Source organism: Crinia signifera, chromosome 6 (assembly GCF_055691185.1).
Source record: "Crinia signifera chromosome 6, ASM5569118v1, whole genome shotgun sequence".
NCBI lineage: Eukaryota > Metazoa > Chordata > Amphibia > Anura > Myobatrachidae > Crinia > Crinia signifera.
The window spans coordinates 174,969,043-174,992,916 of NC_139222.1; the positions used below are offsets into that span (position 1 = coordinate 174,969,043).

At 42.6% G+C, this 23,874-nt stretch overlaps 1 protein-coding gene across 1 annotated transcript in view; it reads right to left on the reverse strand.

The window, feature by feature from the left end:
* The window catches only part of PITPNC1 (phosphatidylinositol transfer protein cytoplasmic 1), a 234,742-nt gene that overhangs the window by 31,604 nt on the left and 179,264 nt on the right, over nucleotides 1-23,874 (reverse strand). Inside the window, exon 6 of the mRNA XM_083148189.1 lies at nucleotides 23,720-23,815. Coding sequence (XP_083004315.1) covers nucleotides 23,720-23,815 — 96 coding nt within the window. The remainder of the gene's footprint in view (nucleotides 1-23,719; nucleotides 23,816-23,874) is intronic.

Here is a 23,874-nt window from a genome sequence, read left to right on the forward strand (position 1 = left end):
TATATGTTCCAAACCGGTCAACGAAAGATCCTTTGGGTCTTTATTATGGCACTCAGAGAAATGTCGAGAGACACTATGTAATAAGGAACCTTTAAGGATGTTTCTTCGATGTTCGAGAAAACGAGTCCTCAGGGGGCGTGTGGTACGGCCCACATATTTCAAGTCACAGGTACATTTCAACAGATATATGGTAAATGGAGTATTGCAATTAATAAAGCCACGAACTTTCATGGTATCAGTAGGTGTATTTACCACTATGGTTTTGTTTAAGATATAATTGCAAGTTATGCACTGTGTTCTGCCACATCTGTGGCAGCCCACTGGTTTCGGTGGTAGCCAATTTTTGGTTGCCAGTTTTTTATTGGTCGGGGGGGTCGCGGAGACAGCTGGGGGCAAGAAGATTTTTTAAGGATTTATTTTTCCGAAAAATGAAAGAGGGACGTGAGGGTAACACGTCTCTCAACATTGGGTCTTGTTTAAGGATAAAATGATTTTTATTAATAATTTTCCGTATATCCATATAATCCTTATTGAAGGTGGAGATGAAGGATATGCTGTTGGGGGTATCTTTGGAGATTTTAGTGTTTTTTTCTTTTTGGCGGCCTATCACAAAGAAGGGAGTCCCTATCGCGCTCTCTGCTGACTTCATAAGCTTCTTTTACTAATCTTTCAGGATACCCACAATCCTGAAAGGATTTCATGAGGTGTGTAGCCTGTTGGTCAAAGGTTTCCAATTGAGAACAGTTAAGTCTCAGACGCAGCATCTGTCCCCTGGGGATGTTTTTGATCCAGGGGGGATAATGGGCACTTTTAAAATTAAGATAAGAGTTGGTGTTAACAGTTTTTTGGTAATTACTTGTCTGGATAAATCCATCAGTGGCGTGAAGGGTGATATCTAAAAAATTAATAGTGGATGGGTGAAAGGAGTGCGTGAATTTTAAATTAAAAGGATTAGAATTAAGGTGTGACACAAAAGAAGTGATAGAAGTGACATCCTTATCCCAAATGAAAATAAGATCGTCTATATAACGGCCATAGAGTACCAGATTCGCGCCATAGATGGAATCCCAAATAAATTGGTCCTCAACCTCACTCATATAGAGGTTGGCATAACTGGGCGCGAATCTGGTCCCCATGGCCGTCCCCATCACCTGTAAATAAAATGTGTCCTGAAACAAAAAATAATTGTGTTTAAGAATAAAAGAAATAGCATCAGTGATGAAGTGACATAGTTCCACCGTCAGATCACCATCAGCAAAAAGTCTCTTCTGGATAATTTGAACCCCCAATTCATGGGGTATGTTGGAGTAGAGACTCTCAACATCAAGTGTTAGAAAATGATAAGAGTTCTTCCATTGAATATTTTTAATTAATTGCAGAAAATGAGTAGTGTCCTTGATGTGTGATCTGAGGGTGGACACCCGTAGCTGTAAATAAGAATCAACAAACTGTGACAAATTAGAAGTGAGGGAGTGAACCCCTGAAATAATAGGGCGACCAGGTGGTGAGGTGAGGTGTTTGTGAATTTTGGGAAGGTGGTAAAAAATGGGAGTGGAGGGATGTGGATTAAACAAAAAATAATATTCATCCTTGGAAATAACAGACTCCAAAACTGCTTTGTCTAGAAGTCCCTTAAGAGCTACAGTGAAAGAATCTGTGGGGTTGTTTTGGAGTACCACATAGAATGAAGTATTTGACAATTGCCTAAGAGCCTCATTAACATAATCGGTACGGTCTTGAATGGAAATACCTCCACCCTTGTCGGCCTCCCTGAAGACAATAGAACTGTCCCCAGTGAGACCGACAAGGGCTTTCCTTTCCCAGGTATTAAGATTGTCCCTAAGATTAGATTTAAGTTTATTAGGACCTTTTTGACTTTTGGAGGAACACAGCTATTTAAAGTCCTCAAGTGTGGTTTTATAGAAAGTTTCGATACTTGTACCCTTCGCTTTTATGGGATAAAAATCCGATTTTTGTTTCAGTTTGGACTTGTCAATGTCAAAAACTTTTTTAGGAGAGTTATTACTCTCTACCCACAGGTCAGCCAGAATGTCAAGGCTGGTTTGATCTCCACTGTCAAGAAGGATGGGAGAGGCTGGATCTTTATTTTTCTGGGATCTTTGGGAAAAGAAATATCTTTGCCTGCAAAGAGTTCGAATGTAGCGGTTTAATTCAATAAATAAATCAAAAATATTGGCCCCAGTGGAGGGGGAAAATTTTAAACCTTTACCTAATAGGTTAGTTTCGATTTTACTGAGTTCTCTTGAGGAAAGATTAAATATATTGGACGGAGGGGATTTAGCTAATTTCAATTTCTTATACTGGATCTTCTTTCCTCCTCTACATCCTCTGCGCTTGACCGTCTCCTTCTCTTGGGGGTCCCCTCCCCCTGGTGTCTCCCCGTCTCCCAATTTTGGCGAGATCCTAAAAAATGATGATTGTGGTTTTCGGAAATGGGTCCTTGATTGCTTTTATTTGTAGGTTTATAGTTATTTTTAGGTCTGGCCCCCAAAGGTTGAAAATTTGAGTCTGAATTTCTAGATTGGTAGTTTCTAATGTTAGAAGTGGGAGTGTGCGTGCTATTATTTTCACGAGCACTCCTCCCCCTGTAGTTAGGAGAGTCATAAACCCTAAAGTTTTTTATTTTCTCTGATTGCCTCCTACTGTCATTGAACCTGGATCTGCTATTATCGGTCCTACCCTGATTCTGATGTCTATGCTTAAGACGGTAATTTCTCACATTGTTAGTTTGATAGTCATCTAAATCACGATGGAACTTCTTACATTTGGTGTCAATGACTTCCTGTTCGAATTTCATCAATCTCTCTATGATACGAGCGTCTTTCTCCTTAAATTCCTTAGTGTGTTTAAAGGGGTCTAGCTTGGTTTTAGTACTTTCTATTTCCAATTCTAGTTCTTTAGTTTTCTTGACCCTATATTCAATAACCAGATTCATCAATAAAAATGAGCAATTGTCAAGAATTGAGTCCCACTTAGTTTGGTACTCCGTGCCCTCCTGAAAAATGGAGGGTTTATGGAGACGCAACCCGCGGGGCAGCATTTTTCTCTCCACATATTTTTGGAGATTAGTGCTGTCCAGCCATTGCTTGGTTTCGTCCCTCAATAAATCCTCCAATTTCTCAAAGAGGGCCATTACATGACCATCATCATTCTCAACAACAACTTCATTGGGTTTATCCCATTTAGAAATGTACGTCTGTCTCCTACTAAGTCTATCATTAAAAGTAGAAAAACAACTCATGTCAACAGCCTGATTGGACTAAAAAATGGAGATGCAAGAAATTCCCAGGGCCAAAACCAAGGGAAAGAAACAGGCGCTTGACAGGAAATGTTTTTCAAGGTATTAGCTGCTGCTCAAAGGGGGGATAGTCGGTCCCCACCACAAGAAAACACAAAGACCAGTCACGCCGAAGCGTGTGAGCAGCGCTAAATAAAGGTGGCACACACCAAGCTACAGTATAATAATATTTTACTTGTTAAAAAATAAATGAAAACATGCAATAAAGTACAGTACAAAATTCACAATAAAAACAATATAGGTACCATAAGAGCCGATTCTTCACGTCACAAGCTGGGGTGAACGTGACTGTTTATGGTCCAGTTAGGACAGGGATTGTAAACAATATGATGAGTGGGAAGAAGGGGGGGGGGGTGGGCATTGGATCACAGGTAAGTGCACATTACCATTTGGTGGACGATCTAAATGAAACCACAGGTGGTAGTTGGAATCCTCACCCGGGTAGATGATAATAATAAAGAATGCTGTCGGTCGGCTTCCGCTGAAGAGGTATCCCCTTGCAGATTCTGATGATATTGGAGGGGAGGGGGTGGAATACCCTAACAATTTTTCAATAAGCGGTGTCCGCCAAAAACTCGACAGAAGAAACTTGGAGAGGTGGTATCGGTGGGTGAAGCAATGTCCTCCTTTTTTAGTAATGGCACGCTGGAATTATGCCGCTGAATATTCCAGGAGAGACCGTGACCACCAAACACAGTGGAAGGGCTGGGGTGATGAAGGAGGAAGTTTAAGCAGGTAAATACGTGGGTCAAAGTGTACCAGTGAGTGAGTCCAATCTGGGTACAGTATCCCACACTTGGAGTGAAGAACCGGAGGTCTGCCTGACGTGTTTCACTGCCAACTGCAGCTTTATCAAAGGTATCTAGCAGTGACTGGAGTGTGGGTATAAATACCCCTTTAATGAGCCAATAAAATGCAGGTGTGTGCACCAAGCAATAACACAATTACATAAAATAAGCATAATATTAACTAGAATAAGTATTACCAGGAGACAGACGTACTTTATAATTCATATAGTATATACATCTATATAGAACTAATAGGAAACAAGAAAAATAAAAAATGAATAGGTAATGAGATGGAAATGAACAGGGTCACATGATCGCATTGGAGATCGATTATATGTTTAGAAAAGGACATAATTTTGATCTGAAAATTAAGTGGGGAAGAGGATAAGTATTAGAAATAATCTGGGGAAAAGATTAGGCAAGATAATACCTGTAGGGATGGTAAAACAGCGCTGTTTAGCGGCTGTTGGAACGCAAATGCGTTCCAAATGTCCGGATGTGATGGACCTTTAAAATACCCAATTTGCTATCCCTTTGTTGATTTATTCTAACAGCTGTAACATACGTATTGATTTTGTATATTATTGTGGATCTAATATATATATCCGTATCATGGCGATATAATTATAAAATACCAGCTAAAACATCGTATGATCCAATCTTGAATCACAACCTCTGTTATTATAAACTATATTTACTCTCTCTGTAACATCATTGGTTGATAAATCTGTTCTATTCATGATATGAGCGTTCTTTACATTGTGATTATTATTATTATTTTTATTTGTCTTACACACATACTATTTATGGGTGTATTCATTTAAATTAATTTTTACTATGTCCTAATTTTGTGTAAAACTGTTATTAAAATCTATACATTTACTAGTGTCATTGTATGGGATTTACATGGTCACATGATCGGGTGTCAAACCAATCAAGATCCATCCCCATTAAAGGATTCACGGTACTTATGTAATATCTGGACTCCCGTTTTTCTTATGAGACCGCGTCCCCTCGCGGGGCTCGCTGCGCTCACCACGCTTCGGGCACGGTGGCTCGCTGCGCTCGCCACACTATATAAAATCAACTCCATGCGTAGTTGGATAGTAGGGGTATGAAAAAATGGGGTGCATTTAACATGGGAGCCCAGATAATACATAAGTACCGGATTCACTAACCAGGTTCCCTTGGCAACCCATATACACTGGGTTGTTACCACGTGATCGCCTCCCTCACATTCCCCCTTGTACTATTCTTGCTATATATCTGGGTCCGGAACCACCGCACAGGTGATCGCTGTGCGCGGGGAAATGTTTCCCAGATACACGGTCACAACAGCTAATGCTGTTTCCCGCGCCTGCGCCTGCTTTCCGGCGCGACAGTAGCAGGAAGTATATTTGTGATGCACATTTGCATCGCTTATTGCTGTCCCCGCTGTCCATCTTCAACTTCCGGTGTGACAGCGGAAGTAGTCACATCCGGACATTTGGAACGCATTTGCGTTCCAACAGCCGCTAAACAGCGCTGTTTTACCATCCCTACAGGTATTATCTTGCCTAATCTTTTCCCCAGATTATTTCTAATACTTATCCTCTTCCCCACTTAATTTTCAGATCAAAATTATGTCCTTTTCTAAACATATAATCGATCTCCAATGCGATCATGTGACCCTGTTCATTTCCATCTCATTACCTATTCATTTTTTATTTTTCTTGTTTCCTATTAGTTCTATATAGATGTATATACTATATGAATTATAAAGTACGTCTGTCTCCTGGTAATACTTATTCTAGTTAATATTATGCTTATTTTATGTAATTGTGTTATTGCTTGGTGCACACACCTGCATTTTATTGGCTCATTAAAGGGGTATTTATACCCACACTCCAGTCACTGCTAGATACCTTTGATAAAGCTGCAGTTGGCAGTGAAACGCGTCAGGCAGACCTCCGGTTCTTCACTCCAAGTGTGGGATACTCTACCCAGATTGGACTCACTCACTGGTACACTTTGACCCACGGATTTACCTGCTTAAACTTCCTCCTTCATCACCCCAGCCCTTCCACTGTGTTTGGTGGTCACGGTCTCTCCTGGAATATTCAGTGGCATAATTCCAGCGTGCCATTACTAAAAAAGGAGGACATTGCTTCACCCACCGATACCACCTTTCCAAGTTTCTTCTGTCGAGTTTTTGGCGGACACCGCTTATTGAAAAATTGTTCGGGTATTCCACCCCCTCCCCTCCAATATCATCAGAATCTGCAAGGGGATACCTCTTCAGCGGAAGCCGACCGACAGCATTCTTTATTATTATCATCTACCCGGGTGAGGATTCCAACTACCACCTGTGGTTTCATTCAGATCGTCCACCAAATGGTAATGTGCACTTACCTGTGATCCAATGCCCACCCCCCCCCCCCTTCTTCCCACTCATCATATTGTTTACAATCCCTGTCCTAACTGGACCATAAACAGTCACGTTCACCCCAGCTTGTGACGTGAAGAATCGGCTCTTATGGTACCTATATTGTTTTTATTGTGAATTTTGTACTGTACTTTATTGCATGTTTTCATTTATTTTTTAACAAGTAAAATATTATTATACTATAGCTTGGTGTGTGCCACCTTTATTTAGCGCTGCTCACACGCTTCGGCGTGACTGGTCTTTGTGTCTCCCCCTTTACAAACTGGTTTTAACCCCTGATATGCCACTGAAACTGCTCTAATTAATTAAAAGGGTAACTATTACTTGGAATCCTTCTGGAGCTTTTAGCAGCTTTTGACATGGATACCAATATCTACTAAATGCAACAGATCCATTAATTTCCATGCAGTTTCACTAGCAGCAAGTCTATCGGCTAGTTTGTCCTAAGGCAGGGCTGGGCAACACCGGCCCTCCAGATGTTTATGAACTACACATCCCAGCATGCCTTGCATCAGTTTCAGCATGGCCACATAGCAAAACTAATGCAAAGCATCCTGGGATGTGTAGTTCACTACATCTGGAGGGCCGGTGTTGCCCAGCCCTGTCCTAAGGGGAGACTGAATGTTTTTGAAGGCCAGAGTATAGTTGAACATTCACATTAGTCTCTGCCCCAGTGCAGCTTACAAACTATGTTCCATACCACATGTACATGCACACACAGACATTCTAGGGTTACTTTGTTGGGAGCCAATTAACCTACTGTACCAGTATATTTTTGGATTGTGGGAGGAAACCCAAGCAAGTACGGGGAGAATATACAAAACCTGCACAGTTAGGGCCATGGTGGAAATCAAACCCATGACCTCAGTGCTGTGAGGCAGTAATGCTAACCATTACACTGTCCGTGATGCCCATAGATTGAGTGGCATACATGTATTTTAAAATACACACATAAAGCCACTTTATGCCTGATAGTGACTGGGTCCTCTTCATATTGTTCTTAGATTATACATCCTACAGGAATCTTTCTATTCTTTCAAATATACAGAGCAATATAAATTAGAGCTTTCTTGATACTGAATGATGACGTTAAGCTGACAGGTTGCTTGCATTACAATAGCAGATATTTTCAGTATACTCCTGACTTTCTGTTCAACTGAATGTTTGCATTTTTTTTCTTTAATAAAGGGAATTTGTACAGAGAAATCCTCCAGGCACAGACTGTTTCTTCTGGGGATAGTTATATTCAGTTCACAGCTTTGTACGTGCTGTCTCAGTGCCCATCTCGGGAGATGACGTTTGCTGTTTGCGCATACAGTATGTCATAAGTCTGAGGTGGATTACACATAATATGACTGCTGCAGGAAGTGTGTATTTGATTTGAATGATAATCCACTATACAGTATCTTGACAAAATGTGACAAATACATCAGGTTTTTGGTCATTCCACATTATTCTAATTCCCAGATTAACACACCAGCACCAGAGATCCAAAAGTAAGTGATGCTGTGTTAAGGTGCGTACACACATGGCGATATAGCGCGAGCAATATATCGCAAGCGATATATATCGATGAGTGATATATTGCTCAGTGTCCCATTTTCATCAGTGACCAGAGATGGTCGCTGATGAAAGGGAACCTCTGCCGGGGGAGCCACAGAGGGAATCAGCTGGTCACAGGAGCAAGCTCCTGCGACCAGCGATCATAAGGGTGCTCCATTTTTATGGGAGCGCGTACTCCAATCGCTGGCAATATGGTCGCTCACTGACCATATTGCCAGTGATTTTTGCCCATGGGTACACAGCTTTATGGTGTGTACAAATGGTGCAATATGGTCGCTGAGCAATTTCTGCTTAATATCTCTCAGCAATATTGCTCAATGTATAGTTTTCACTGAGAGATTTTGGCTGAAAATTGCGAGCAATTCTGGGGTAGAATTATTAAGCTCGGAGAAGTGATAAACTGTCTGGTTTTTATCACCAACCAATGAGTTACTACCTGTGAAGCTACAGGCTTGGGGCGGGATGTATTAAAATACATCGCCGCCCTTCGCGGCCCCCCCGCCGCGATGCCGCCGCATATGTACTAACATATGTGGCTGGCATTGCGATGCGGTGACGGAGGCCCCCCGCGATACCTGGAATGTGGTGTGCGGGGAGTCTCCGTCACCTCTCTGCCCCCTCCTGCATCCCTCACGCCGGGGACAGCTAAGCAAGCTGTCCCCGGCGCCTCCTCCTCCCCCCTGCAGCTGGAAGGACGTCCGGCTGCGTCACTAGGGGGAGGAAGGTGTTACCTTCCGGGTCCAGGAGGACCTGGACCAGGTAAGAGAGGGGGGGGGGGGGGGGGAGAGGGGGGGTTGGCGGGTTTTTTGGCGGAGGCGTCGGGCGGCGAAAAGAAGCCCATAGGCTTCTATAGGGTATCGCCACCCAAAGGTGGCGATACCCTACACTGCGGTGACGTGGTGGCCGGGTAATAGTACATAGGAAAATGCGGTAAAACGGGTGTTTTACCGCATTTTCCCTTTAGTACATCTCGTCCTTGGTCTGAAAAATGACAGGTAAGAGCTGATTGGCCGGTGATAAAAACCAGACAGTTTATCACTTCACCGAGCTTAATAAATCTGCCGCTCTGTCTCTACCTCATTTTGAATAGAAATTGCTGGTCACTGGAACAGAGGACCTCATTGCGGTCCGTTTGTAAGGCCGCGTGCTATGTATTGGCTTTGCGCATGTGCATGCGCTTGGTACGTGTAACCACGGTGAACAGAATGCGGCCGCTTGGCAGTCCATTATCATACGGAAACACCCAGCATTTCATGGGCGTTCCAATGAGAATGCTGGGTGTTCTCATGCTAATGCGCCCATGACAGACATGCGGGGGGCGGCCAGCTGACATCAGCTGTCAGCTGCCCTCCCACTTCCCCCCCGAGCGTACACACACATGTAAGGTTGCTCAGAGCAACCTTACATATGCACACACCTTCCACATCTCTCGATGGTCGGCGACCATTGAAAGATGTGGGAGGGTCCCAGTGGCATGCGAATGGATGTTTATGTAAAACATCCATTTGCAGCCAGTGCAAACGTATGCACCTTGCGAATGGTGGGCCAGCGTACCATCATTCGCAAGGCGAGATCTGGTTCATCTGAGCGAATTAACCAGAATAACCCCCCCAGTGCATTGTGCACCAGCGACCAGCCATTTTTAGCCATAATCGCAGGAGCATGCTCCTGAGACCAGCGACCATTAAGGGCCGGCTGCAGGAGCACACTCCTGGCAATTTATCACCCACAGCACAAAAAAAACACTATCGATATGGTCACTCAGCGACCATTTAGCCAGCGATAATGGCTTAAACGCCCTGTGTGTACAGGACTTTAGAACTAATGTGTGATATTCTCTGTTTGTCTGATTTTACTTCCACATGAACAATGTTTATATTAATGTTTTGCCTGTTCGTTAAATTTTGAAGGTTTATTATTCATTCAGTTAAATTTAAGAAAAAATACTTTTAGATAACATGGTGATTGTCTACAATAGACCGTAAATGTCAAAATGGTGCGCTGAGAAGATAAAATATTGTTTAAGTACGGCACTTGGCGTCACTACAGAACACTGCGTTAATCCCTCATGAAAATGAGATTGTCACAAAGCCATTCCTCACGTTATTTACAGCTCATGAAAAACATGGTTTGAAGGGTGAATAATAAAGACAGCTTTATCATCAGCATTTTATACACAAGCTGTGTACCTGTCTGCACTGTGCTCTGCAATCTGAATTAAAACATAGCAGTGGCCATTGGGCCTTATTCAGTACCGCAGTTTTCCAATGGTCAAAATGCATCGCAGTTTTAGCTATTGCTAATGCAAGAAGAAGGCGGTATGCATCTCCTCCTGTATTTGCATTGCTAAGGATCACAGCTTAGCATATATCATCTATATTTATATGTCTAGTGTCCGTGAGTCTCCGAAACACTGCCAGAGTGAAACTACATCTCATGCACAAACACAGAATGTAGCAGACTTGGTTCCGAAGCTTCTGCTTTGAGCGGGCTTACTAGTGATTTATAATGGCAATAATGACTATTGTACTGTAACACACTTGTATCCAGGGCAGATTTAAAATGTGTGGGACCCGGGGCAACAAACATGTCTGTGTCCATACCAAAATTATATAGTGGTGATGTCATTAAAATGTCAACATGTAAGAACTCCAAGCACCATAAATGTGTTCAACAGACTGTAGTGAACCCAGGTCACATGATGTCACACTGAAGTTCACTTTATGTGATGTAGCTGTAGTATGAGTGGGGGCCCCAGCTTTGCCTGCCCTGTTATTAATCCTGCATGACCCGTAAATGTGGTCTCTTCATTTCAGGCAAAAGGGGTTATCTAATTAGTGGTGAAAATTCATCGAAAACATTAGATCTTTGCTACTTTACCCAATGCTTCACTGATATTTTTGTGCAGGCTATCCTATTTAGATCTCCTGTGAAAAACAAAGAATCAATATCTCAAGAAAACTCATAGCTTCTGTGTTTTCTCTGGCTGCAGCCTCAATTTTCGCTTGAAAACAGGGCTGCTTTCGGCAATTTGGTTTTGCCTCCCTGAAGCACTGCTATTCCCAACCATTACTCATAAGCCCTTGTCCCTCTGCTTAGCCATCTCAACTGGTAAGCACCTTATTTTGTCCACATATGAACATAAAATGAGCTTGTTCAACCCTAAAACTACCACACTCACAAATACAGGAAAAATAAAAGCAGAAAATTCTGCATATACTGGTCATTGTTGCACAGCCTATTTTTACTGAGCCATTGCTAATCATTAGGTAGTACTATATACACATACACATACATGAACAGTTAACATGATCCTGATATCTCCATCACTGTTGACAACTCGACCATCTACCCTACCCCACAAGCTCGTTGCTTAGGGGTCATCCTCGACTCTGACCTGTCCTTTCTTCCCCACATTCAATCTGTCTCCAAATCATGTTACATGCATCTAAAGAACATATCCAAAATACGACCGTATCTCACACAAGACACTACTAAATCTCTTATACATGCACTCATTATATCCCGCATTGATTATTGCAATAGTCTCCTGACTGGTCTTCCCAAGAACAGACTCTCACCACTACAATCCATTTTAAATGCTGCTGCTAGGCTGATCTTCCTTGCAAGACGCTCATCATCTGCTGATCCGCTCTGCCAGTCCCTCCATTGGTTAACTTTATCTTACCGTATTCAATACAAAACACTTCTACTAACTTATAAAGCTATTAACCATACTGCACCAGCATATATCTCTCTACTTATCACAAAATATCTCCCATCTCGACCACTCCGCTCTGCACAAGATCTGCGTCTCTCTTCTGCACGGATCACCAGCTCCCATTCACTATTACAGGACTTTCATCGGGCTGCTCCCATCCTATGGAATGCCCTTCCACGCACAATAAGACTCTCCAATAGCCTCCAAACATTCAAGCGTTCCCTGAAAACTCACCTCTTCAGGCAAGCCTATAATGTTTAAGTTCTACATGCATAACCCTCTGAGGCACTTATGTATTATATAGCTACCCTTCTGGACTTGTAACTTGTCGGGACTGCTATGGTATTACTGGTGCCTGTCCTTGTGTTTCCCCCTATATCCCTATAGATTGTAAGCTTGCAGCAGGGCCCTCCTACCTCCAAGTCTGTATGTTGTTACCCAGTTTGTTTTATCACTGTATACTATTGTAAAGCGCAACGGAATCTGCTGCGCTATATAAGAACCTGTAAATAAATAAATAAATAAACATCAACCAAAATGGTTTACAGTATGTTGTCTACATTATACAGAGTGATGTAGGGTCAATTTGTAGAAAATCATGTAGGGTCGAATACCATGAGTACTATAAGAATGCTTTCATCTCTTGCACATTGGGGGTCATTCTGATTCACAGGGAAAGGCACAATCACTCTCTAATGGACACAACCATATGTACTGCAGATGGGGCAGAAGAGCTAGATTTGGGTGTTTTATTGTTTCTGTGCAGAGTAAATACTGGCTGCTTTATGTTTACGCTGCAATATAGATACAAGTTTGAAGTACACCCCCCCACCCAAATCTAACTCTCTCTGCACATGTTACATCTGCCCCACCTGCAGTTCATATGGTTTTGTCCATTAGAGAGTGATTGTGCCTTTCCGAGTGAATCAGAATAACTGTTATAAGTTATATAAGTTTATAGCAGAACTGGCCTATCGACACTATTGTTCAATGATCAGATGGCACATCTTCGCCACAATGTGAGCATCAAGAGAATTCCAGCTCACCCTCATTTTTCACTGTAGACATCTTGTTTTTTGTTACTTTTCTACAACCATAAAGATAATTGCATGACTTTAAAAAGAGATAAATTCCAGTTTGTTTACAGGGGGGGGCACATTTATCAGCATGTTGTCTTTTTCCCGCTACACAAATACTAGATAAATACGATACGCTAAATCGTATGTAAAAAATGGCACATTAATAGGCACATAATGGCACAAACCTGCACTCCCGGGGAGCTGCCGGGGAAGTTCAAGGGAAATCGGGTACAACTTGTGCCACAGACAAGTTGGATCAGTGTATGGGGGCGCCTAACGACTGGTTTAGCTGTTTTGGGACCGACAATACTAATGGGTGCCCAAACTAAGCACAATTGGATTGCTCCATTGGGTGGCTATTTGTATAGATGCCCAGCAGGGGGTGCTACACGCAGTTGAATCATGCTCATTGAAATTCTTGGCATCAATAAGAAGTTCCAACTTTGAACTGTTTGTACTTGTTTTCTTACATTCATACACCATTAGTATGACAGCTAGTGTCCAGTGCATCAGTGAGACATGAAAAATGTACCAGATTTAAATCCTAAAATTTTTCAAGAATTTAAAGCAGGGAAGTTTACAGCTAATATTGGTGGGAAAAAGTTTTCTGCAATGACATTGGGCTAGACGCACGAGAGGTGCCATCCATTCGTAAAGGAAGGCAATGGATGGCAGCTACGTCTGAATGTCTGAATGTTAAAAAATGGATAAAAAAAAAAATGGAAATCAGAAATTCAAGAAATTTATGCATCACAGACCAAATGTTATTAATTGATACATCATTTTTTCTTAATTGCGTTAGAGTGAAGTAACATAAACAATCCTGTACAAAACAAAGCCCAAATGGCAATGAGAGCCATGAGAAATAATGTCAGTCTTTTCTCAAAACTGTACATTGGTTGTCATCAGCGAGGTTCTGAGCTTGATAAATTCTTCAATTCATGAAAGTGAACCATTTACATCTTTGTCAAACTATGGATGAAATGTAATAGGATGAGAGATTCAGAAAGTGAGAGATTTGGTAAAAAAAAAATCTCAATTTTTTTTATAAAGCAGCAATTATTTACACTTCAAAATCAAACTATGGAGGTTATTCTGGTTGGTGCGTACATTTCCGAAATCTTTCGGAGCGGTCCGCACTCCATGCTGTGCGGACATCGTCCGAAGAAACGCCCACCGGACCTCCGCATACGGACGGACTCACAGTAGAAGAACAGGGCGTGTTTACGGACGACATCCAAACCTTGCGTGTGCGGTGGACACACACATATTCTGCACGGTCTTACAGCATTTGCACGGTCTTACCGCGTCAAAACGGACGGGAACCTGGCCGTACGCACCGATGCGGTGTATTTTCGCAAAAATCACCACTCTCACATTACACACTTATGCAATTTGGTAACCTCATTAAAAAGTGTTTGTTTGGAATTGGAATCAATTAAATCCTAATACATACTTAAACACATTTCTACCACATCCATTACACACATTAACTCTTACATCATGTGAAGTGATATTTGAATCATTGTCACCCCTTTATGTAGCTTATGTAGCTTTTATGTATGCATATGATATCAGAATTGCACATCAAATGCCATATTCTACAATGTGCTAATTATTAGTGTAAATGTGTGTCAAAAATGCAGCATATATTTGTGTGTTTAGTAATGGTCCATTTAAGCTGCAATGGTTCCAATTGAAGCAATGACAAGAGTGTAATTAATGAGTAATGAGTAAAGGAGTGGATTGTATTGTGTTCAGCTTACATTGGTTCAGGTGCGCCCGTACTGATTGGGCGTTCCGAATGCCTAGCGCATGACCGAGTGGTGTCCGCAAAGTAATACTTGCGTATGAAGAGCGCATGTTTCCTGCCTTTTTGTTCGTGTGCATTCGGTGTGCTGTCCGAATGTACGCGTACCAGAATTAGTGCACTCCCTCGTGTACGCCCATGTTTACGCCCAGTTTAGCCCACTTTAAAACTACGCCCCTGTGTACTTCCGAATGACGCCCTTAATACGCCCATATCTCCCGAGTGAATGCGGTGCACATTTCTGTACGGTATTAGTGCGAACAAGTACGGAGACCTTGCGTGGCACATGCGCATAGCGTTGCCCACGCATGTGCAGACGGCTAAAAAACGCCATCCGAAAGAGTTCGGGAAAGTACGCACAGACCAGAATAAGGCCCTATGTTTGCAGTGTAAATGGAGATTTCTTACCAAATCTCACACACAAGGCCATAACTACCATAGATGCAAGGCGTACAGCTGCTATGGGGCCCAGAGCTGAAGGAGGTCCATCATTACTGTGTAAAGTATATGTGCTATAAACATTTATCACCATTAGCTGGTACATATTGACCTTGCAAACTTTTGTTATGGGCATAGTACTATTTATTTATGCCTCTGATCATACCATATTAGATGGTACATCCTGGAGATGGCAAGATATTTCATTTGACTATGAAGATAAATTTGTCAGCAACATATTTCTTGAATAGGATGACTACAGATCTCACAGTTTGAAGAAAAAGAAAAAGCAAGTTCAGAGGTTTTTGTATAAGGGAAAAGGTCATAGCAAAACTTTTTATGCAATGAGTAGATTTAGATCTAACTGCATGGGAACTAACTGGACAGGACATGCAAAATGCCTATGTGTATGCATTAGATCTCTGCCTATGCAGTCAGGAGGAAGCAGATTAGAAAATTCTACTGCACACAAAAGAGACTCGAGTAAAGCTGGACAAAAGTCGATCATTATCATGAACGTACACATAGATGTTGGAGTTCTGTTGCCAGACCTGGGCTTAGTTGTGTTTCTGAGCCAGTGACTAAAAGAATACACTCAGCACTAGAGACCCCAGCCCAGAATACATATGGGTTTACCAATCCCTAACAACAAATCCCACAACAACAGTGTGATCCAGAGGGCACTGTCTCAGAGAAGGTGACCAATATCAAGTGTTCTCCCAGGAATGTTCTATGTAGCCACTCTGACCTTGATGTTGGTCCCAATACGTATATAAAGGTTTCTTTATTTTTCAGATGCACTTCATCCAATCTAAGAGGTCCTTTGTAGTTCACTGACCTTGGGGACAAGCCCTATTTTCACATGAAGGTATCTTTCTGCTCTATTTTCACATAAAGGTATTTTCCCACACAGAAAACAAGGCCCGCATAAGGTAATGTGCTTGCCTGTAAATATATGCCTACGTTCACATAAAGGTTTCTTTCAATCAGAGTCTGCTGTCCACTCAGAAATGTCAACACGTCCAATTCTCCATAAAAAAGGGACTGCTTGAGTTTGGCACAGCCATGCAGGAATGTGAATGTTTTAATGTAGTTCCTGCTCATAAATATATTTAGGAACAATCAGGGCTGATTGAAAGCAGGAGATAACAATCAGGCAGTGTTATAAGCATTGACTGGAACTAAGAAAATGTTTTGTTCAGTGTTAGCTGGACTCAGGATCCAACTGGACTCCAGACTGTAAATAATTGAAGAGCTTTATTCTGGACTGGAACCAAATGAGGCAAAAAGGACTCTGGGCTGGAACCAGAGACTGATTACCTGAACCCAAAGCTTGAACTGTTGAGCAACGAGCTAGGACTGGAATCAGATGAGATGTAACAGGACTCTGGGTGGCATCCAGAGACTGATAAGCTAAAATCTGGCCAGGGACTGCAGGCGGGCCAGCTGTACTTCATACTGGAACCGGATGAGTGACAATAGGACTCTGGACTGCGATTGGAGACTGATTAACTGAACGTTGAGCTGGAACTGGAGGCTGACAAGTTATACTCCAGTCTAGAACCAAATAAGGCACAACAGGACTACAGCTGAACTCTGTTTTTTAAATACATAAATAGTAAACGTTTAATTAAGGAAAACATAGGCCCACTAACTGATACTAGTGGAAAAAGTGTTACTGAGGACAAGGGAAAAGCAAAACTATTAAATGAGTTCTTCTCATCAGTATTTACTAAGGGAGAGCAGACTGTGGAACGAACATTTACCACAAACGGGACAAATAAGCCAGATCTCATTGTGGATTTCACGCCGAAGGAAATAATACTGAGGCTAAGCAAACTCAAAACAAATAAGTCACCAGGGCCAGATGGGATTCATCCGAGGGTATTAATGGAATTAAGGGATGAACTAGCTACCCCCCTACATTATATCTTTAGCAAGTCACTATCGTCAGGTATAGTACCAAAAGATTGGAGAATAGCAGAGGTAGTACCAATATTCAAAAAAGGAAAAAAGGAAGATCCCGCTAATTATAGACCCGTTAGTTTAACATCAATTGTGGGTAAACTATTTGAAGGATTTTTAAGGGATGGTATCCAGGAATATTTAGATCATCACCGTCTACTCAGTACTAACCAACATGGGTTCGTGAAAAATCGTTCATGCCAAACTAATCTACTAGGGTTCTATGAAGAGGTTAGCAAAAACCTCGATAATGGAAATGCTGTAGATGTGATTTTCCTAGATTTCGCTAAAGCATTTGATACTGTCCCACACAAGAGATTGATTAATAAAATGGAGAACCTAGGATTGGGTGAAAATATCTGCAGATGGGTAGGGAATTGGCTATGTAATAGAGAACAAAGAGTGGTTGTGAATGGTGCCGTATCAGATATGATACCGGTACTAAGTGGAGTGCCCCAGGGTTCGGTTTTGGGGCCCATTTTGTTTAACTTTTTTATTAACGATATTGGGATAGGGTTACTCAGCAATGTATCCATCTTTGCGGACGATACAAAACTTAGCAAAGTCATCAAATCACCAGAAGATGTCACCATGCTTCAAAATGATCTTGCAATTCTAGATGAGTAGGCAAAAAAATGGAAGATGAGGTTCAATGTAGATAAATGTAAGGTTATGCACCTTGGGAGACACAACCAGTGTGCAAGTTACAACCTTAGCGGAGAGGAACTGGGTAATTCCATACTTGAAAAGGATCTAGGAGTCCAAATAGACAGCAATCTAGGATGTAGTGCCCATTGTAATGTAGCTACAAAAAAGGCCAACAAAATTCTGGCATGTATTAAGAGGAGAATGGAAACTAGGGACTCAAGGGTAATTATGCCACTATATAAAGCATTGGTGAGACCTCACCTAGAGTACGGAGTACAGTTCTGGGCCCCACACTATAAAAAGGACATCATAGAATTAGAAAAAGTCCAAAGGCGAGCAACAAAGCTTATTAGGGGAATGGAGAATTTAAGCTACGGGGAGAGATTAAGCAATTTGGGACTATTAACATTAGAAAAGAGACGTTTAAGAGGGGACATGCTCAACATGTACAAGTATATCAAGGGCCAATATAAGGAACTGTCACACACCCTATTTTCTACTAGAAAGGAATCTAGGACGCAAGGGCATGAGTATAGATTAGAAGAAAAAAGATTTCATTCAGCTAGTAGAAAGAATTTCTTTACGGTCAGAACAGTCAAACTCTGGAACTCTCTTCCCAGAGAGGTGGTAACGGCTGGCTCATTAAATGCGTTCAAGGCAAAGTTGGACAAACATTTACTGGAGAAAAACATCCATGGGTACAAATAAGAAATATAATTTGTCTGTAAAATACCAGAACCTACCAAATCAGCAATGGATATCTATACCAGGTTGAACTAGATGGACGCAAGTCTTTTTTCAGCCTTACCTACTATGTAACTATGTAACTATGTAACTATGGTCTGGAACTAGAGGCTGGTCAGGTGAACTCCAGTCTGGAACCGGAGTATATTGAAAATTGTGTTACTATAAAGGAGAGAAAAAAGAGATAGACTGGCTATCCCCAAAATATTTTTATTGAATCTTAACAATTATTATTAAAATTGTATCTTTGAATATAAAAAATATCCTACTACAATAGAATTTGCTAATCTGCTCTGCCAAATCTTCTCCTCCAAGCACTATTCATGGCTGAACCTTGAGTAAGAGCTTATTCACTGCTGCACTGTGCTGAATTCCTGAAATGTATGAGAGTGTGTAATGCACAGGGGTACAGTGTGCGCACAGCAGATTGAATTCACCTTTACAAAGTCAGTCACCGTTTACAATGAAGCTAATGGAATTATTTGTGCTCTGCTGAGTAACTACATTATACAACACATGTCGGACAGCAATGTGCCCCCTGTTTGAACATCTGTGGACACTAATTCTGTAGAGATATCATGAACCATTTCCCCCTTTGTATTGTGCAATGTGCCTTCTTTGATGAAGACCAATTAATATACCTCTTGTTTAAGAATATTTAGAAAAATGTGCAGCAATTAGGGATAGAGTTAATGCTAAAAGTGATTTTATTTATGTAACCTGCAGTTTTCGGCTATTTTCATGTGGGACACGGTCGATGGGTCGATCATAAGATGGTCGACAGTCATTAGGTCGACACCATTGGGTCAACAAACTGGACCTTTTGACTGTCAAACTAACCCATGTCGACCTAACACATGTGTTGACCTAGACACCTGTCGACCTTGTCCCATGTCAACCTACACACCTGTCAACCGTGACCCATGTTGACCTAGACCCCATGACGACCTTCCAGTATGTTGACCCAACGGTGTCCACCTAATGACTGTCGACTAATTTGGTCGACCCAATGATCCCATTCATTTCATGTAATGTCTAGATAGAACAATGCTTCAAGATCACAAAGGTAAATTAACATTTTGTTGAGAATGCGCTAGTTTGTGTATTTCCCTGATGAAGTTCAGCTCAGCTCTATAGAAACGTGTTGGTTAATTATAATGACAGGAAAATAAGTAACTTTCAAACATCAGCATAAGGCTTAGCTTCACAGACTTCCAAATTAGGGCCCGATTCAGTAGCGATCGGTCCCCAGCATCTTCACTTCGGGGACTGATGGTTCAGCTCTGCACATGCGTATAGGCGAATATACGCTTGTGTAGGGCCACTGTGTGAAAGCCTTTGGTGACTATAACAGTCGCCATGGTGTTTGCAGTTTCCTGGGCGTGCCCACAAAAATGATGGGTACGCCCAGAAAAACGCTTATCTTCTTGTGATGCAGGTGGATCGAAGCCTGCAGGGGGCACCACATTCTCTGCCATACCTAAAGCAAATAAAAGATAGTTTGGATTTACTTTTATTTGCAAACAGGGGGAAAATCATCTGATGGTCGATGTCCTTAGAATGATTTCTCCACCGTATGCTTGCATGTGAATGGATGTGTACAAATACACATTCATTCACATGCTGCCAAGTATATTTGTTGGGCAGGGGGGCGTGTGTTCGTTTGTCTGGTGGGTTTGCGTTAGCTTGCTCGCAAAGCTGCAAAAGACCGCTGCTTAGCGAACCAAGCTGAATCAGGCCCATAAGAACATAGTAGTTTAGGCTGAAGAAAGACTTACATCCATCAAGTTCAACCTTCTTTTTAGGACTCTTTAGGTTAGGGTATGCTCTAGATCAGGCATGTCCAACGTTGGCCCTCCAGATGTTGTGAAACTACACATCCTAGCATGCTTTGCAATAGTTGTAGCATTCTCTAATAGCAAAACTATGGCAAAGCATGCTGGGATGTGTAGTTTCACAACATCTGGAGGGCCAACGTTGGACATGCCTGCTCTAGATCTTATATCCCTTAATTGAATGACTAACTTTTGGTTCCCTTAGGTCTACATTTTGATTATTGGTTATATCCCTGGATGTTTTTTTTCCCAATAGATGCTTGTCTAACCTTTTTTTAAATGTAATTAATGTATCAGCCGACACCACCTCTTCTGGAACGAGCATTTCATAATTTTACTGGGTACTCTTTACCTAGATGGGCGCCCGCGATTGAAATCGCGGGCGTCGGGGGTAAAAATCGCGGTCATCGCGGGCATCGCGGCCATCGCGGGTAAATCGCGGGTACATAAAAATCTGCTACCCGCGATTTTCCCATAGGGAACAATGTTAAAAACGGTGATTGACCGCGATTTTAATGTTAAATGCCTCAATGCCCGCGATTTGGCCATAGGAATCAATGTTAAATGGGCCACAGAGCCCTAATAGTCACCGTGAACTCTGAAATGGCCCCCACAATTGTTAACGCCACCCCACGATCAACGTGAACCCGAAGCGTGGCGAGCGCAGCGAGCCCGCGAGGGGCGGCGGTACGCGTCCTCCGACCTTTTCATGCCCTACTATCCACTAGGGCGTGGAGTGAGAATAGAATAGTGTGGCGAGCGCAGCGAGCCACCAAGCCCGAAGCGTGGCGAGCGCAGCGAGCCCCGCGAGGGGCCGCGGATACCTTCACAGGCAGACGCGTCCCCTCGCGGGCTTCACAGGTGTCCGCGTCGCCACGGACACCTGTGAAGCCCGCGAGGGGACGCGTATAACTGTGAAGGTATCCGCGTCCCCTCGCCACGCTTCGGGCTCGGTGGCTCGCTGCGCTCGCCACACTATTCTATTCTCACTCCACGCCCTAGTGGATAGTAGGGCATGAAAAGGTCGGAGGACGCGTACCGCCGCCCCTCGCGGGCTCGCCGCGCTTCGGGTTCACGTTGATCGTGGGGTGGCGTTAAAAATTTGGGGGGACATTTAAGGGTTAATTGTGGTTATTTGGGCTCTGTGGCCCATTTAACATTGATTCCTATGGCCAAATCGGGTACATTGAGGCATTTAACAGTAAAATCGTGTCCATCGGGCCTTTTAACATTGATTCCTATGGCAAATCGAGAGCATCGCGTCGCGGGCATCGCGGGTACATTTATGGCCGGCCGCGACGCGACCGACAAGATTTCCATGTTTAACATGGGTTTCAATGGGAAATCGTGGGCATCGCGTCGGTCGCGTCGCGGCCACACATAAATGTACCCGCGATGCCCGCGACGGGCGCCCATCTAGGTAAAGAGTACCTTTTACTGCACTGACTGTAAAAAAGCCTTTCCTTTTAAGGTTGTGAAATCTAATTTCCTCCAATATGAGAACATACCCTCATGTCCTATTATCTGATTTCTCAGTAAAAAGGCTGCTTGACAGATCGTTGTAATGGCCCCTGATATATTTGAATATGTTATAAATAAATATCAACAGCACAGCAGAGAGGGAGGATGGACTTTGTATCTTTCTTACACCTTGGCCGCCGCTCCCCCTTACCGTAGCCGCCTCTCCCCCTTCCACCCTGCCCGGTGCTCCCCCTTACGCCCTGGCCGCTGCTCCCCTGTCCTCATTCCTGGGCCCTGACGTATCAAAGCAGGGCAGGTACTGTTCTCTGTACCTGCGCTGTCAACAAATTTTGGGGGGGGGGACCCAAATTATTCCCATAGTTATCAATGCATATAGTTCATGACCCACATGTAAATACTAGATTTTAATAAAAAAATTATCGAATAACAAAAATAAAAAAAAGTTATTTTAAATTAAACTAAAAAGTCAGGGACGTGGCAGATATTGTGGTGTTCTCAGTAGCGTAACTGGAATAGTAGCCCCCCCCCCCCTCCACCATAAAAAATTCTGCCGCCGCCCCCCCTCGCCGACAAACCCCCCCCCCCCCAAAAAAAATTTGTTGACAGCGCAGGTACAGAGAACAGTACCTGCCCTGCTTTGATACGTCAGGGCCCAGGAATGAGGACAGGGGAGCAGCGGCCAGGGCGTAAGGGGGAGCACCGGGCAGGGTGGAAGGGGGAGAGGCGGCTACGGTAAGGGGGAGCGGCGGCCAAGGTGTAAGAAAGGGGGAGCAGCAGGCAGGGTAGAAGGGGGAGAGACAGGCAGGGTAGAAGGGGGAGCTCTCCGGCTGTCTGTGTGAGGACGCTCAGAGACCCTGCCCATCTGCGGTTCATGGGGCGGTCACTGAGCGTCCCCAAACAGAGCGCCGGAGATACAGTAGAAGTAATAATCTTTACTTACTGGATGCTGCAGAGCTTTCCTCACACAGGGCTCCTGGCAGCCTCTGTGAGCACCATGACCCTGCACCCCCAGGGTGTTCTCTATTTAGCAGGCTGCCAGAGAGTATTATTTTCTCACCAAAAGGGCTTACAAAGGCGTAATAAGTTCAGTTATAGTGTACATACTGTATACAGGTTGAGTATCCCGTATCCGAGTATCCGTTATCCAAATTATTCCGAAAACCATACATTCCAGAAAGTGAAAGAAAAAAAATATTTTTTTTGCTAAAAACTCACTGGGGACATTTGTAACAGCACTAGTGAGTGAATGATATGTAACTGGCACTATATATGTGCAAGAAAATGATTGCTTGGCATTCAAATTCAATATCTGAGATAGTACACACATTTTGTTTCATGTTTTGAAACCTTGTTTTTTGAACAAATAAAATATATTTGTGTGTATTTTATGTGGTAATAAAATATATTTGTGTGTATTTTATGTGTTTATACAGCATACATGCAAGATACTTCAAAATACATAATTGAAATATTAAAATATTCCGAAATACGGAATAATCCGTTATCCAAAATTCTCCTGGTCCCGAGCATTTGGAATACGGGATACTCAACCTGTATATGTAAGAACAATTCCAGCAACTGTACAAAAGGATGCACAGGCAAATACTGGCATGTGTGATTTGTAAATGACCTTTGTTCCTCATCATTTCCCACAATGCACAGTATTTATTGCATCCCTAGAATAATGACTACTGCAACTACTCTGACCTTTTACCAAGCTCAACCCAAGGAGATGTTTCTAAATTATATTATAGTGATAATAATTGAGGAGCCGGTTTGCAAATCAATATTCCCCAAGAAAAAAACACATTAAAAGCACCATAAGCACTGCATCACACCAATATCTCTTTGCACATCAAACAGAAATAAGGAGTTGTCATGAGGCCCCTTAGGGCCACTTACCTCAGACTCCTTATAATATCTCTCTGGAATCTCATCACATGCTATATCAATAAAACAGACATCTCTCTCCATGTCTTTAGCTTCAATATCAAATATCTGCATTAAACAGAAAAGGCACATCATAGAGACAAATTAACCATATATATATATATCGA